This window comes from Accipiter gentilis, chromosome 9 (assembly GCF_929443795.1).
Source record: "Accipiter gentilis chromosome 9, bAccGen1.1, whole genome shotgun sequence".
NCBI classification, from domain to species: Eukaryota; Metazoa; Chordata; class Aves; order Accipitriformes; family Accipitridae; genus Astur; species Astur gentilis.
This window is the reverse complement of record NC_064888.1, coordinates 42,438,822-42,455,728: the sequence shown is the minus strand read 5'-3', so window position 1 is coordinate 42,455,728 and position 16,907 is coordinate 42,438,822. Positions and strand designations below refer to the sequence as shown.

At 39.2% G+C, this 16,907-nt stretch overlaps 1 protein-coding gene across 1 annotated transcript in view; it reads right to left on the bottom strand.

The window, feature by feature from the left end:
* Nucleotides 1-16,907, bottom strand: part of MGMT (O-6-methylguanine-DNA methyltransferase) — a 167,790-nt gene that overhangs the window by 136,372 nt on the left and 14,511 nt on the right. The window contains exon 4 of the mRNA XM_049809904.1: nt 9,199-9,338. Coding sequence (XP_049665861.1) covers nt 9,199-9,338 — 140 coding nt within the window. The remainder of the gene's footprint in view (nt 1-9,198; nt 9,339-16,907) is intronic.

The window sequence follows — 16,907 nt, the reverse complement described above, 5'->3', positions numbered from 1 at the left end:
ATTAATGTAAAAGCTAAAAATAAATGTTAAAAGGTTACATTTGTGAAGAAAGAAAAATGGCATTTACAGTTACAGGATAAGGTTTTAGAATTTAACTCTTTCTCTTCCAGCATGGTGTTCTGAAGATCATTTGCCATTTAACTGAAAATCAATATAATTGCAAAGGTGAGCTATTGCAGAAGCAGCATGTGGGTTAAGGACACATTGCCTCACAGCTCTGCACTCCAGGATGATTTACTGTGCTTTGTCCTACCAAGTCTTAAATTCCTTTTATAGAAGGAATTAAGGTAGGCATTTTAAGAACAGCTATAATTAGCACAAGCATTGCTAGTATGTGATCTTTGTGAGTTTTACTGCAAATGCATGAGACCAGCTACTGCAGCTTCCACCTCCAGCTAGAGCTGGACAAAGCCACCCAACAGCAGATAAACCCAAACAATCCTGGTATTTCTCAAACACCGTACATTGTTCTGATCATAGCATTTGCATAGTCAAGGCTCTTCACGTAGATGCCGCAGACACTTCTCAGCAAAACACTTCTCATAATTCAATTCTCTCACTTAGGGAGAGCTGCAAGAAGGGTTCCTATTAACCAGATGGGCATCTGTACTTACACCCCACTGTCTAATCTCAAAACAGCTCTGGGGCTTTAAATTATTCTCAGCATTATCTGTCTATGTATCTAGATTTTTTTCTGGAGGACCAGAGAAACCTGGGAAGAAAACCAAGATGAAGAGTTGCAATATTTAAGAATACCCACTAATTCTGGTATGTAATAGAAACATAATCCATGTCATTATGCAGCCCATTTTCCCATTTTATAACAAGGATTTGCAATGGAAAAATGCTCCACTGCATTAATCTACCTCTGGCACGAGAAGTGGAAAGGTTCCACTCATGGCCTGAATTACAGAAGAGTTAGTAAAGATACACCAGGCATAGTATCTGTGGCATAGTATAGGGCAGGGTGTCAGGAAAAGATTTCTTTCCTAAGAAATTTCTTGAAGAAATGATGCTGCATAGACAAATTCTCACACTCCTTTTTGGCGAAATTATTTTTCAGCACTATTACAGCTCTACATCTTCTGCACTAGAAATAAACCCATCATATTTGTGGTATTTTCAAGTGGGTGTCTGCACAAGTTATATTATCTAATACAGTTTGTTGTTATTTTGCCATTTTAAAATATCACCACTGTAAAATGCGATCACTGGGTTGTTATAACATTTCTTGCTTTAGAAGTCTTGGCCAACCATCGAGGTTTACAAACACACCAGTTGAGCACCAAAGCTTTTTGCTCTTCTGCACACTGAAGTAGGGCTTTTAGCATTTTGACATGGCATTGTCTACATTAACATTAAAGGTTTTAAAACATCAGATTAGTACCATGAATAACTGCCCAATAGAAACCTGGATTTTTATGTTGTGAGTTTTTTGTTTGGTTGGTTTTGGTTTTTTGGTTTGGGTTTTTTTTTTTGTTGTGTTTGTTTGTTTTCCACAGAGATCCCTCAAAGGCTTCTTTGCCTAGATTTCTGGACAAAAATGCAACTGAAGACTTGCAAAAACCACTCCTATTTGAATCTTGTAATACCGCCTTTGACAGATGAATAGAAATGCAGCAGTGCTGTCAGGAAAAATAACACATCTAAAGTATAGTATTGATTAGAGTGGAGTTGCTCAAGATTCACTTCAGTTTAAGTGAGAGAGGAATGTGGGTTTTGCCAATCATGCAAAATAAAAGCCACCATCCACACCTTACAGTAAAACTTCTCCAGCAAACCATTTCTAAAAACGTACAAAACTACGTATTTGAGCTGTACTACGTGTAAGGCTTTGACAAAATCTAAACTTTCTACATGTTTTTAGAGTTTAAGTTTTTGAAAGACTGTTTCCAATAAAAAAGTTTTCTTATCTTGATGCAGCATAAACAATCTGTAGCATCTCCACAAGAAACTATGAAAAAACCTAGCCCAGTTTATTTTTAATAAAAGGAGGACTATGCTATATAATAACTCTTCCTGCCACATCCATTGAATCTGCTGAAATAAAGATTGATGCCTGGATATTTGTAGACACTTCTACCAGAGAAGGTAATATTTCTTTTTTTCTTTCTTTCCTTTTTTTTTTTTAAATATACCACCTTCCTGTTACTTTGTAGTAATTTGAAGTAACAAGCAGCATCTTCCCATTACCCAGGCATCTGCATGTTTTGTTTCCAAGACAAGTGGCAGAAAACTCAAGATTTGTGAGAGCTTATAGCCACAAGTTAAAAGATACACAGAAATAAAAGGCTTAGAGAAATATGTGTAAGACTGACCTTCTCCTTTTGGTGACTGTTCTACATAGGCACCCAAAACACGCTTTCAGTTTACTCAGCAATATGAAAATCAGCATTGTCAGGATTGTGAGGGGATAAAACGCAAGAGAAGCGTCCTAAAGCCCAAACCACATGTGTACTGCTGCACTGCCTCACATGCACAGCATTCCCCCCATTTTCAAGGGAACTAAACATCTAAAATTCTGCATGGATTTTGCCCCACACGTTGAACAAGCATCACCCCAGCAGGACCAGGTGCTCTGCGAGCCAGCCAAAGTAACACTTGGAAGCTTTTGAGAACAAGGTACTACAGAAGCAAAGAACACATGGAGCAGTCCAAGACCTTCACCCAGCCACTACCGAAGGACTTAATACGCTCAGACTTGCATCAAATGCAGACTGTATCTCAAACTTAATCTGTTTATATTAACGCCTACAAAAGATCCATCTAATGAACCATTTTCCAGTCACTGTAAACAGTAATTAAATACATTAAACTATAAAAAAAGGAAAGTGCCATGCAAAACATACTTTGATCATTGATAAGCGCCATCAGCTTGGATGATTATGGTATTTACACAAGTAAAGTGCTCTGTTTTAGCTGGCAGGAAAGTGATGCATCTGGACTTGTCCACAGTCAGTCAGTGTTTTAGCATCTTCCCCTATGGGAGCAGGAATACCACCTTACAGAAGACAAACACTGCTACAGCACTTGTTAAGAAAACCAACCTAAAATAAACACAATTTGCAAAAAACTAGAGAGATGTTGAATTTTATTAACATTATTACTCATAAGGTCTATAACCTGCATGCAGACCATAGGATGACTCTATATGGACAGCGTTCTTGGTCTTTGAAATAACCAGCAATACAGCTTTACTTATCCAAGAATAATGGCTATAAATACAGTTACCCATCTTTGATGGCAGAAATGTCAGGCTCTGCAGAGGAACAGAACCCAGTTGTTTGGTTCCACCAGATACACCGCATCTTTCCTCAACAAATGACCTGGAGTCTATAAAGTGTATGCTACCAGTAGCTTAAGTTTCAAACAGGTCTCTAGGACACCTTTCCCCTCCCTGCTCCCACTCTACATTCAGAGATCATCCCATAACCATTAACTTCTTTACTGAAAATATATACTTTGTCTCATTCAGGTTTTATCCCATACCATTTTAATTAGAAAATCTCCACTGTAACAATAATTTTAAGGAAGAACTGAACAGGGAAGAGCAGCACCTCTTCCAAGCTACATTGCCGATAACCCTCTATTCACTTAAGTCACATCAGATGTTCACAGTAAACCAGAAATCTATTCAAAGCAGCTAAGCAGGGTAGTTGCATACCTACCTCCTTCAGTCGGTTTTTAGTATGCCCCTGAGCTCCACTAAGTTTCTTAGCCTTGGCTGATGCTTATTGGAAAAATAGGAGGAGTGGCACTCTCCCAAATGCCTCCCACTTGTGGCATCAAAGTGAGATATCACTCACAGTAAATTTTACAGTATGAGGAATGAAACAGTTAGCAAAGTTGACATTTAAACCATCATCACTGGCTATGATTAAATACCTCAGAGATGAAGCGAGTGGTTCACACCTCTCCAAGTTATTGTTCTAGGCTCTTATCAGACTCCCATACACTGCTGCATCCGCTGCGTTTTCACACACTTGAGATTTTCTTTGAATCTGTAATAGCTGGAAACCTGGTTAAACTGAGATTCTGGAGAGTTTCTGATAATGTTAAACTGGCAGAGAGAGAGTGACTGAAACCCTGGTGAACTTCTTGAACTGCAGATTCACCCTTAAAAGGTTTAGGCAGATTAATAATACAAGAATGGCCAAACTGGCTCCTTGTTCCTCCTTCTCTGATCTCTCTCAGTAAGGTGTAGGGAAATGAAACACTATAAAGAAAATTGCAAATAACCTGCAAGAAATACAGAGGGCAGATAGGAACATGCTGCTTCCAAAAGAATCACTCTTCTGAAAATAGCGTAAAGGGAAGTCTGGGGAAACCAGGAAAACGCACACTTTGACCATTCAAGCAATGGCAAAGCAAGTCAACCTGCCCAACCTCAGTTCTCAGAAACATGCACGAAATGCCAAAAACTCCAAATTCAAGTTCGCATCCATACCAACAAACACCCAGTTTCCCGAGTCTATGGAGGGGGAGCAGACCACCTGCACGCGTTGCCTCGTATGCCCCAGCAGCCCCTGGGCTGGAGGAGCAGGAGCCCAGCGGCGAGGGGGTGGCTGTCCCCAAATCATCCACAACTTGCCCCAGCGCTGGGCCCATCCAAGGATGGCAGCGACAGACCCCAGCCAGCTCAGCTAAGCTTTTAAGTGGAAAAAAGTCAACAACTTCTCACAGTGGCATCCTTAAGTCCCACGGTGGATGTCAATGTTAGCATAATCTGGAATCTGTGCCCACTAATCAGAAGGCAAATTTAACTTTCATTTCACATGCATGCTCATCAGTACACAGCAATGAGTTGCACTGTTCATGACCCTGAGCCCAGCAGGACAGGATTTTCCAACCACACACTGGAAGCCGTTTCAGTTTACCTCAAGGCATGTTATACTACTGCCCTTTCTTTTACTAAAATCCTCCAGTTGCCACCGTATTTCACTGCATTAGCACATCTGCTAGCTACATAACCCGTGCTGCACGCTGACTGCGCAGGGAGTCAGGGAACCCTGGGGCGATTTTCCTGAAGGAAAAGGGAATTCCTGAGCGAATTTGGATTTTTGCAACACAGGGAAAAACTGTTCCCTGCTGCCATCCCAACTGCCAAGTCAACATCCCCATGTTTCCAAAGTATCTTCTGCTGTAAATATTTAGCACAGGAAAATACAAGCATGGTTTCTGTTACTGTTAACAGAAGTCACAAGTGTGACTCCCTACTCACCATGTGGATAATTTACCCCTCCAGCTCAGGAGTAAGACAAGGCTTCTCAAAACAGAGTTGTCCCAGGGTGGGAACACCACAGATGACGGCGAAATAACAAAGAAAACTAATTCTGAAACTTCAAAGCTGCTAAAGACAATTAGAAGGAAAATAGCAGTAAAAAAAGTGGTTTTCTTTTGGACGTGAGCAAGCAAGAGTTAACTTGCAATATTTCAGGCAGGACTACTGGACAAAAGAGAAGCCTTAGTTTTGATCAAGATGGCTATACTTGTATACACTGAAAGCAAAACTACAATGGCTGATACAGTAGTAAAATATATATATCCTCTCTCTCTATATATACCTTTAGTTCTTTTTTTGAAAATATGAACTGTGAAGCTGAAGTTCTTAGACAAATTTATAAATTCAAGCTTCATTGCAATATACTTTTTGCCCCACTTTACAGCCCTGAAGAAATACACACCAATTGTTTCAGAAAACCCAACGTACAGATCTCTAAACAGCTTGAGCCCAGTGTGTGCACCTCCTTCTAACGCTGTGCATAGGTTAAAACCACTGCAGCCTCCATCGTACAGCATATGGGTATCAAACACAGAGAATTTGATTATTCCAAAGCTAATCTGATATGGATATCATCTATTCTGGCCTTAACTTCAGCACTTTATTAATTGACAATGCCAACTTGAATGACAAATGAGCAAATCAATCCACAATTTAAATACTAAACCAGAAATAGGTGATTTCAAGTTACTGATTGAAGTTAGCCAATTGTTAGCACTGCGCTTAGATTGAAAAATGGTTAGAAACAATCTTAGTTAGCATTCAGTAAATTAAAACTTTTACCATCATATTTAGCTGAAATTCCTCATATATATAGATGAAGTTTTATTTTATGTATGTATACACATACATTTAAAAAGCTTGAATAATAGTTCCTCCTCTCCAAACAGAAAACATTACACTGTGACGTGTCTTGACTTTTAAACTCTACCAGCTTCACAAGGAGAAGAATAACCTTAGGTTATTACAATTAGTTTAATCTCATTAATAGATCAATTTCTTTCAAGCGTACCGAAAACTGAATTTTACTTTGTTGCTTCTCCTTTTAATCTACATTATAGTCTGTGTTCTTAAGTTTTAAGGAGAGCCATCACAGAATAGGTTGTAATCTCAGGTGATTAATTGCACAGCATTTTACAAGCTGTAAAATAGAGCAAGATTTCCACAAACCGATTATGCCATTAAGCAGGCACTCTTATCAGATTTTTCTGCAACTAGCAGGTTTGTCTGATGATTGCAAGTCTTACACATTTATATATTACAAAGGTTTACTTATTTTTGTTGTTAAAAAACTAAAATCTATATTGATTGTTACATACAATTCTACATGAAAAGTCCCAAGCACTGTGGAGCAGAATACCAATATTTATTACTAGACTTGCACTCATTATGGTTCTCTCTGACAGGGGTCCATTAAAATCAATTTTTATGTTTCTTATGTTTTTTTGGGGTTTTTTGTTTTGTTTTGTTTTTTTACCCAATGTTCTTACCATAGTGTTTATTAGCCAGTTAGGAGAAACACTGGGTACTGTTTTGTTTTTATTTTATTCTGTCGAAAATAATGAGGCCAGATTTAACAACTATTCACTAGCGATGAGTAGAAGAGATTAAATGTTATACTTCAGCACAAACATTTACAGATGGCTTTAAAATTTTTAGAACTTTATCATCAGTAAAGACAAAAGCAAGTCCCACCTTCCACCTTTTTCAGATTTAAATTCTTAAAGTAATTGTAAGAATATTCTGCTTGCCATTAACTTCTGAAACACTCTTGAGTAATATTCCACCTATAATATAACAATTTTTGCATATAAATCATGCAATCTGCTAAGTTAAGTGTTACCAAGATGCCACTAAAGCCTCAACACCTCTGTGAGGCTGGGAAATTAAGTTAGCTCACCACTGAGAAAACTGAAAGACCAAGATCAGATAAAAATTAAGAATCTGGAAAAGGATCTAGACTGCCTGATGTCTGCCTGAAGAACGAGATCGTGAGATCCTTCTTCAAACAGCCAACCTGGCCACTGTACACAAGTAAATGGCAGCCCCCATAAACGAGCTGTCCTTACAAACGGGACAGACCTTGCCTCGCAGCAAGGCTCCCTCAAGGAGCGGGGTGACCCACAGTTTGCGAGTAGCAGCATCTTTCATTTGTGCAGGCAGAGGTGAGGAACAAAGTACTCGGAGCTTTTGGGGACACATGAGTCATTTCCTGGAAAAAGGTCTTTGTGTCTGAAAGATCGATTTCTCTACCCTGCCTCCCCACCACCACTTGCTCTGAAAGTACTTACCGTCCCTAAAAATTTTGTTCAAAAAGAAAAGGCAAGCCATCAAATGAAGCATTCGAAACCTCAACATTAAAGTCAAACACAGACCCTTGCTCTTACCTCTCCAGGATTGCTACACAAACACACCCAGTATAACAACACCTCCCCATTCACCTTTTTGGTCTCTACTAATTTAGAGCCTGTAATTATTTCCTTCCAATAATCTGCCATTTCACTATGAGTCTGTATTTTTTAGTACCCACAACTTCACAACTGTTTTTTGTCTTCAGCTTTTATTTTCATGCAATTCATTTTATGTCTAGCATTATAAAGAACATGCAATTTCTCGTACTCATTAGCTTTGAGAGCCCACAGACCTTTTTCCTATTATTCTTCCACCCACTCACTGACATTTCCTCTTCTCAAGGGTGAAGAGTCCTCATCTGCTTAGTTGTTCTTCAGGCAGACACTGCTCTACAGCAAAGGCAAGCTTCAGCCTTATCCTAAATACTGCTTTATTTGCATTCCTCATCAGCAGAAATCCAGTACTGAAATCAGCATATGAAGAAACTGAAGTACTTATTTCCATATCACTGGAGTTGGCAAAACTGTCAAATCTAGAGGCTTGAGAGTTTTCGTATTAGAGGCAAAAACATATTTCAGACCAGAATACACATTATGCTTCATATTCCTGATTAATTTTACACACACTTAAATTACAAGGATAATAAAATAAGAAAACAGAAAAGGGGAAACCCCACAAATCCATGAAGAATTTCAGAAGTGAAAAGCAGGGGAGAAAAAAACAACGTGAAGAGAGGGACGCCAAACCTGGTTGAGTATTGTCAGGAAACGCTCTGCTGTCATGGACTGTGGCAAAGGCTGCAATTTTATTACCAAAAACCGTTGAAAAGACAGACCAACCTTAATAAGTAGCATTCATTTTGGCAGAGGAATTTGGCAAAGAAATTTGGCATCTAGTAGTCTTGAAAGAATTCAGTGTTTCTTCTAAAAATGTCACTCAGCATTTCCTCACAAATAAGGAAAAAGCAAACCAATGATCTGAACAGGACAGATGCACTTTAGCAGATCGAACAGCACTTATATTCAACAGTAAAATATACTAATACCTCTTCAATCAGTTTTATATTTGGGACATCACCTCCACTGCCATGTATATCATCTGTTCTGAACTCCAGAAGACATTACAGATAGGCAAAACCAACCAAAGCTCTTAAGTAGTATGCAGTAAGTAAAGCTTCAATACTAGGGTTCTGCCTGTTGGAACACATATATCTAGATACAGGCCTGCAAAATTTGCAAAATATGCATGAAGGTCTTAATCCTTAGTGACAGATTTACATGTGTCCCCAGAATTAGGGGGCAGGATGTACTTTCAAAACCTGTGTTAAAAATACTTTTATTTTAGAACATTTCTTGGTTAATATTATATTGATGCAGCAGAGAAACATTTTGGAGCTGCCACTCCTTAAAGGTACTGGAAGCTGGTTTTGCCTCTCAAAGGATCAAGTACTGTGTTCCCAGTATGGCTAGTAAAAACAAGCACGCATAGTCGTGTCTTAGATCCTCTGCGCAATCTCCTTCCTTTACCACATACATAAACCTAGGATCAATAGGACATGAACTTACCCACTTGGCAGCACGCTCATTTTTGGAAGTTTTATTTCATGTAAGCCTGTTTCACACCCAGATATCTCGAGTTTTCCCACAGGACTAAGCAGAACCGCATGTTTCTTCTCGCACTGAGATTCTCCCTCTTTGGAAGACACCTGTTCATGAAAACAAACTCCTCTTTAATTGCATGCATTCTCACCAAGGACCATTTATCTCAAGATATTTTGAGTAGTTTTCAAAAGTAATTTTTAAAAAAAGCAAGAAAACAGCATATTTCAAGTTTCCTCAACTATGGCTTTTACCTTCAAAACTCCAATGTAAAATGATCCATCCTAAGTCAGCATCTAAATCAAAGTCTCAAAAACCAGTTAACTAGCAGAACAGCGACTTTTGTAAAAATCCCAAGTAATAGCAGTTTCATGGTTGGTTTATCAGCTAATATTCGATGTGTTGTGATTTCAAAAGGATTACTGTGACAACAAAGTATATTCACTGGTTTAGAGCAGCAGTGTTATACAAATAACTCCTGGAACACAAATAGAATGTGTCTGCTGGAAAAATATATAAAAAAATCAATCATTCCTTAGTAAAAGAAACATTTTTTTATTCCCATTGTTACTAGTCTGGTTTTACAATTACTGATAGGATGTAGCTGGAAACAGATGCCAAGCATTTCTCAATATTGTACAAGACCAACAATAACATAGTTGTCAAATTCATCTTGGCTAAAAAACCCAGTGTGACTCAGTAGATGTTTGGGCTGTATTTACAGTTTGGTTTGTACAATCATTAGGAGAGAAACAGGGCAGAACACCACAAGTATGTCCACTGCAGTCACCCAGACACCAAACCACAGGTTCCAACCACATCATCATTGGTGCTGTACAACCAGGACAAAAAACCCCTTTGCTCCAAAGAGCTAAATTCAAGTGAAACTGGACAAAAAAGTTAACAGAACAAAGAAACCCAAGAAATTGTAAAGCAGCACAAGCTAACTTGATCAACAAACCTCGTGGTTATACTGAGAGACCAACAAGATTTCTTGGGGTTTTTTCAAGTACTCAGACCATACAGCTACCTTGCAGTTTGCTTTACACCTGAAAAATTTGCTTGTTTCTGCAATATTCAGAACCAACAGTCTCCACAGACAACTGCACAAATTTATTTTCCCAGTATTTACCCAAGTTTACAGTCTACCCCAAAGCTCTCTGAAGTCCACCCCACCTATGACACCTGTGTCTGCCTACAGTAAGGGGGATGATGCTGAAAGCCCAAAGTAGTATCAGATGAAATGCAGAAGTGATTAAGAAAGTGGGAAACTGAATGAAGAGCACAACACCACACTAGGAGTGCATCAGGAGACAGGAAAAATCTATGCATGATGACTTAGAGCTGACCACTGCTTGCAGCTATACAAAATTTTATTTTTTCAAAATAAAAGAATTTCTTTTCAAATCCCATTATTAAGTGCTACATAATGAAGTCACATCTGCAAGTAATATAATCAGTGTGAAGTGAGGATTAAAAAAAACAAACAAGTAGACATTTTTGTCCACCAGGGCAAAAGTAAACCTAAACCTCTGAATTTTGGGAAGCACTTAAGCAATTCCTCAGTTAGACACACAGAAACCAGCACAAAGTTACTCAGCTTAGAGAAGTTCTGTGCAACGTGCTGGGCTTGAACTGCAGGTTTCTAGTGGTTTATTTGGCTTGACTGCAGTCCAAATCAGCTTTTTGCTAAATAATCAAATGTTTGCTGGTGTTACAATGAAACTCTCCTTTTCAACCAACTTTTTCCTCGTTCCGTCTCCCTCTTCAAGGAGAGGACACGGGTGAATTTTTTTTGGAGCAGCACCTCACTGCAGAAATCTTAGTAAAACAGAAAAGTTTACATATGTGGAAAACCAGTATACATTCTTCATTTTTATTTGTGTGACAGCCCTAAACTAGATGCACTGAACCTCATACCATGTACTCCATGAATATAACAACTTAGTGATAAGAGGACAGCTTTTCCATCATAACAAAACACAGGATGCAGCGAGTAACAGAAAACTATAAATAATCCTATGAGTTCACACCAAGTTGAACTAAGCTTTATAGATGAAAACCTTGAGTGAGTACAACTAGTATTTTCAGTCTTGTTTATCATAAGCATTGGGCAGCAATATTCAGGTTTATTTTTATAAAAGAATGAAACTGCATGACATATATCCACATACATATGCGATTGGGTTGGGAGCCTCAGAGACGAAGGTCACCGTACAGATGCACAATGCATGCTACCCTCTGTCCAGACACTAATGTGCCTTTTCACTATTTACCTACAGCAACTGAGATGGACCAGAGAAGACTGAGGTAACAATATGTTCCTGCAGGCAATGCTATTTTAAAATAAAGTGAAATTTTATTCAAGATTTAAGTCGCAACAGTTTTCAGATGCAAGTAAACAGCCTTTAAACTTGGCCAGCTGAAATGACCAAATGCTTAGACATTACTTACTGCAGACTGGTGAACACTGAAAACCTGATCCTGCCCATATCCTTCCAACACAGGCACAATTTGCTCAACACCATCTTCCCTACAGTGCCCTTGTTGAAGCTGTGAACTAGAAATGAATGGCAGCTTAAAGCAAAAATCTAATAAATCCAAATAAACTGCCTTCCACCCTTTTTTCCTCCAGCTTACGCAAATGAACTATTTGAGGAATTTTGATCAGGTACTGCACAAACTCCACCTTCACTCTCCCTTTCCACTGTAAAACCTACAAATCTGTGTCAAAAATCTCTCATAATGTTGATATTCATTAGGTAGGAAAAAAATAGGACTTGTACAGAGGAAACTTCTCCTGCCATCCTCTGTGAGTCTTGCTACAGAAATAAAAATGTAGGTGCAGCATATGTAAGCCTGCATCTCACTAGACTGCTAAATGCTCTATAGAAAATTGGAAGACTGTTGTTAGCCAATGGAATTAAGCCCTTTTTGGCATTAATAATAGATGAGAATCAAAAGGTTTTCACAGTGGAAGATTTATCAGTAAGAATATTAGCATGATTTATGAGTTAATGTCCTGTACAGAGGAGCCTCATTTTCCAGGCATGCTCCCATGACTTTGCAACAGCACGTGCCTCGGTGGCACCACACTCCTCCGAAGGGCGAAGGTCCCCTCAATTACACATCAACTCCACTGAACACCACTAGGAAAGAGAGATGTGCCGCTCAAATTGCTTTCCTAGGGTTCAGATGCTAAGGATGCACAACAGCAGCGAGTTTTATCTCCTAAACGAGGTGCCGTGAACCCAAAAGCCAACATTAGCTTGATGACTTGCATATAAAGATCTTAACCTCTTACGCTTTCCAATGTAATTCAGTTTAACAGCCTTGCTGCAGCCAAGGTTTTCAGTACTGAAACATACCTCCCATTTGATTAAATACAGATTTTATTTAAATTTGCATTAATGGTCTTTCACAGTACAGTAAATAATTCAAAATCACTTTCTATGTTCTACTGCTCCTACACCCCCCAAAAAAATTCCATTGTAGTTTGGTCTGAGATCCTAGAATCCAATTCATATCCATAATGGAGAATGCATAAATACAAAATGCAGAGAAATCTTGAGGATCAACAAGGTTCAAGAAAATCCATAGCAAATTGTTTCCATGCTTCATGTTCTCCCAAGTGGTTTGTATTTTCCAGAAGACAAATCAAGAGAGCAAACCTCACAGTATTTCCTGCGCTTCAGCACCATGTCCCAAATCACTGTTACTGAATGGAAGGGGAGAAAGAATGCAAAATATCTTCATGAACATCGCTTCCAACTTTTCCTGTTTTCTCCTCAAAGATTTCACAGTGCATCTGTACATGTTAAAACCCTAGAGACCGCAGATTTCCACTGGAAAAAAAATGCAACAGTACTGCCTGTGGATGTGTTTGTACCCACCCCAAGTGTTCAGCTCTCAGGATATCAGAAGTTTTCTTAACAGAAGTTCCGCAGAAGGCTGTGGTCAAAGAGACCAAAGATGCCACCTTTTCACGCATTTTCCCTTCAGTATTATTGAGCACATGAATCCTTCCCATCAGGAAGGAGCCAGAGCCCTATCTCTGATGGATCTCCCTCTACAGGGTTTTCTATTTCCTTCACTCTGCCTCAGCAACAATATAAACCTACCATGCCATATCAAAATATTAATGATAATCCCCTCTGCCACCACCTGCATCTGATTTAAAAAGGTATTTCCATTAGGCTATAGCATGTGGCTGAACATCAAATGGAAGTCCTCTTTTTTTTACTTGACTATTTCTGAGAATCAAGGCAAAAATAACATCCAACTGCTAAACCTAAAGTGTCTTTGCCCATGCTGCAATTTTTTTTTTTTAAACCAAGAGAGTCCAAGTGCATTAATCAGGGCAGTGTCACAGCTGCCTGCAAGAAATGGTTCTCTTGATCCTTTCAGATTAACAGAAAGTGTTAATTGCTGAGCTACCTGATAATGTAAGTATAACCAACAGGATGAAATTGCAATACAATTCCTTCTCCTATTTCACTTGCCATTTCTCAAACCCAGAAATGGTTGTATTGCTACCATTTCCAGACAAGCCACCACTGCACATTTGAGAATTCTCTACTTAATTCTTCCACACCATTAAAGTTACTGTTCTTTAAAAATAAAGAACCCACCCAGATGCCATACTAGATGTCACGGTTTAACCCCAGCCGGCAACGAAGCTCCACATAGCCGCTCACTCACCTCCCTCACAGTGGGATGGGGAGAGAATCGAAAGGGCAAAAGTGAGAAAACTTGTAGGCTGAGATAGAGACAGTTTACTAGGTAAAGCAAAAGGCGTGCACGCAAAGCAAACCAAGGAATTCATTCCCCACTTCCCACGGGCAGGCAGGAGTTCAGCCATCTCCAGGACAGCAGGGCTCCAGCACGCTGAACGGTGACTTGGGAAGACAAACGCCATCGCTCCAAACATCCCCCTTCCTCCTCCTTCTTCCCCCAGCTTTACATACTGATCATGAGATCCTATGGTCTGGGATGCCCCTCGGGTCAGTCGGGGTCAGCTGTCCCGGCTGTGTCCCCCCAACTCCTTGTGCCCCCCCAGCCTCCTCGCTGGTGGGGTGAGGAGCAGAACAGCCCTTGGCTCTGGGTAAGCCCTGCTCAGCAGTAACCAAAACATCCCTGAATTATCCACACTGTTTCCAGCACAAACCCCAAACCTGGCTCCATACTAGCTCCTACGAAGAAAATTAACTCTCTCCCAGCCACAACCCGCACACTAGGTTTCTCATGCAATCTTGCTCCAATGTTGGGTTGGGATATAACTACATACTGGCTTCAAAAACTAAAAATACTTGTCAACACCTATTGTCTGAGACCATCTCAAATAGTACTATATCTGTTAGTGGTACAAATCCTAGGGATTCTTAGCTGTAAAAGCTGAATTTCTAGATGTATTGATCCAATAGGATCAACACAGTTTGAGTGTAGTTTCAGTTGGAGAGTGCTGATGCTAGCCCATCCGACTAAAGGTGTGACAAAGTACCAACTTGTTCATTTACTTCTTATTCTTCATAAATATATCCTAAATACCCATCACTTTAATGTTCTGATATATTTGCATTAGGAAGCTAGCACATGAGCCATAATTCTCAAGCACCTGCCCTGTTTCTATGATACCATATAATATCAGTGACTTGCCAAAAAGCAATACCAGGAATTTGTTGAGTTTGAGAGGATGATCAATAAATGCCAGGGAAGTTGCTTCTTCATCCTAATTACAGGAAAGAAATACCAGTCCTGAACTTTTTAAGTGTCCTTCTTTTGAGTACCGCAGTGTTCTCAAACCTGCTTGTTATTGATTCAAGTTTTGAATTAAAATGCAATGAAAGCTTGAAATATTGGATTTAAATTTAAGGAGAATACTTCACAGGTACCTGGACTGGTTTGGCAATTTACTACTTCATTTCAGTCATCTTGCTGCAGACATTCTTCCTGGTCCAGTAAGTTTACATCCTTCTCATAACAAAATCCTTATCAAATCACATCACCGGTATTTGTCAAGGCAAGACCAGACCAGGGACCATCATAAGAAATAAAAATTTAGATTTGTCCATCTCTGTCCACTCCACAGCAGCAAGGACAGCAGAACAGGCAAGAGCTGACTGTTTACGAACACCCCATCTATTCTGAGGTGTAAAGGTCAGCGTATCACTCATGTAATACAGCAGCAGCGAGCACTGCAATTAGGGCAACTAATGGTTGCCATTACAGTCATATCCTTAAGTGGGGTTTTGGAAACAGCACTATTGCTGCTCCATACTGAGACAACTGAAGAAAACATCCAGTCATTATCATTGCCTGCTACCATCGTAAATACAACTGAAATTATAATTTAGAAAAGCAATCCCTAACACTGTTTGCAAAATGTTTTAATTGCAGAAAGCTTCTGCCACCCCACCTGGGCCTGTGGAGATAAATAAGGAGGCTGACCACAGTCTCCCGTTTGGCACAGCTGCTGGTGAGCTTACACATGCCAGTGGTCCACTCATCCAAGGTTTTCACTGAATTACAGTTCTCTCAACATCTCCTTAATAGTTTAAAACTTCCTGTATTTGTTTTACTGGTTTCTACATGTTTATTTAAAAGGAAACAATCCATTGTACTTTAAGAATATAGGAAAAGATATTAATAGTAAAGGTAATGCAGTTGTGCACATATACTTCAGCGTGGAGGGTAATTTTCCAACCTTATGCAGCTAGTCTTAGATGAGAAAGCCATCTCTTACACTCAGTGTTCTAAAGCAGAGAAAAATTTAAGGACTAGGAAAAAACACAGGATCCATGCAATCAATATGCGATCAAAAAACAAGCCTAAAATCTTACTCCTCTTAAGATATTGATTAATCATCTCTATGTTCACCTTCCAAATGAACAGTGGTTGCTACTATTTCAAGAGAAAAAAATTATGTACTCCAAATAAGTTCCGTGTGGGGAAGAAAGGAGGTAAGAGGTAGACACAAGTTTAATACCCAGAAATAATTTAATATACTGGAACAAAAATTATACAGAATGAGAAACTTAATTCTTAATCTCTTTGCTTATTATGAAATGTTTGATTTCTTTCAAAGCTAAAATACAAACTTTTCTAAAAGCTGTTTCCTTCTCTTGAAGGAAAGAGTCCAAAGATTTCCAGCTAAACATAATGGAGTGAACTCTAAAGCTATAAGGATGCCCTGATCCAAACAGGTTCCTACAGGTTGGGCATCTTGATCCGGACTGCTAAAGCTATGGGAGAGTGGTCCTGGAACCCAGGGCAGGGCTTCTTGTCTAACAAGAGAAGGCTGCTGCTGCCCTCTGCAACCCACGCTCCCACAGTAGTCCTACCAACATCATTCATTACTTAATGAAAAAATAACTTCTGGACAAGATAACACACATTTCCTTTATCATTACACTTGAACATCACACATAACATCCTTCAAACATATGGAAACCAGTCCAAGGAAAACTGAGTGTCCCTCTGTTTTTAAATAAAGGCAAAAGTTAAATTTTGAGGAAGAAAAAAAGGTGTTGCATTCATTGCTTAGATTCAAGAAGAAAGTCTTGAAACAAAACCACTATCACACTAGCTAATCAGATTTAATTCTGTCAATACAATCTGCTAACAAGTAAAATAACATTTAAAATTACCTTTGTTATAAAATACAGGTCCTTTATATA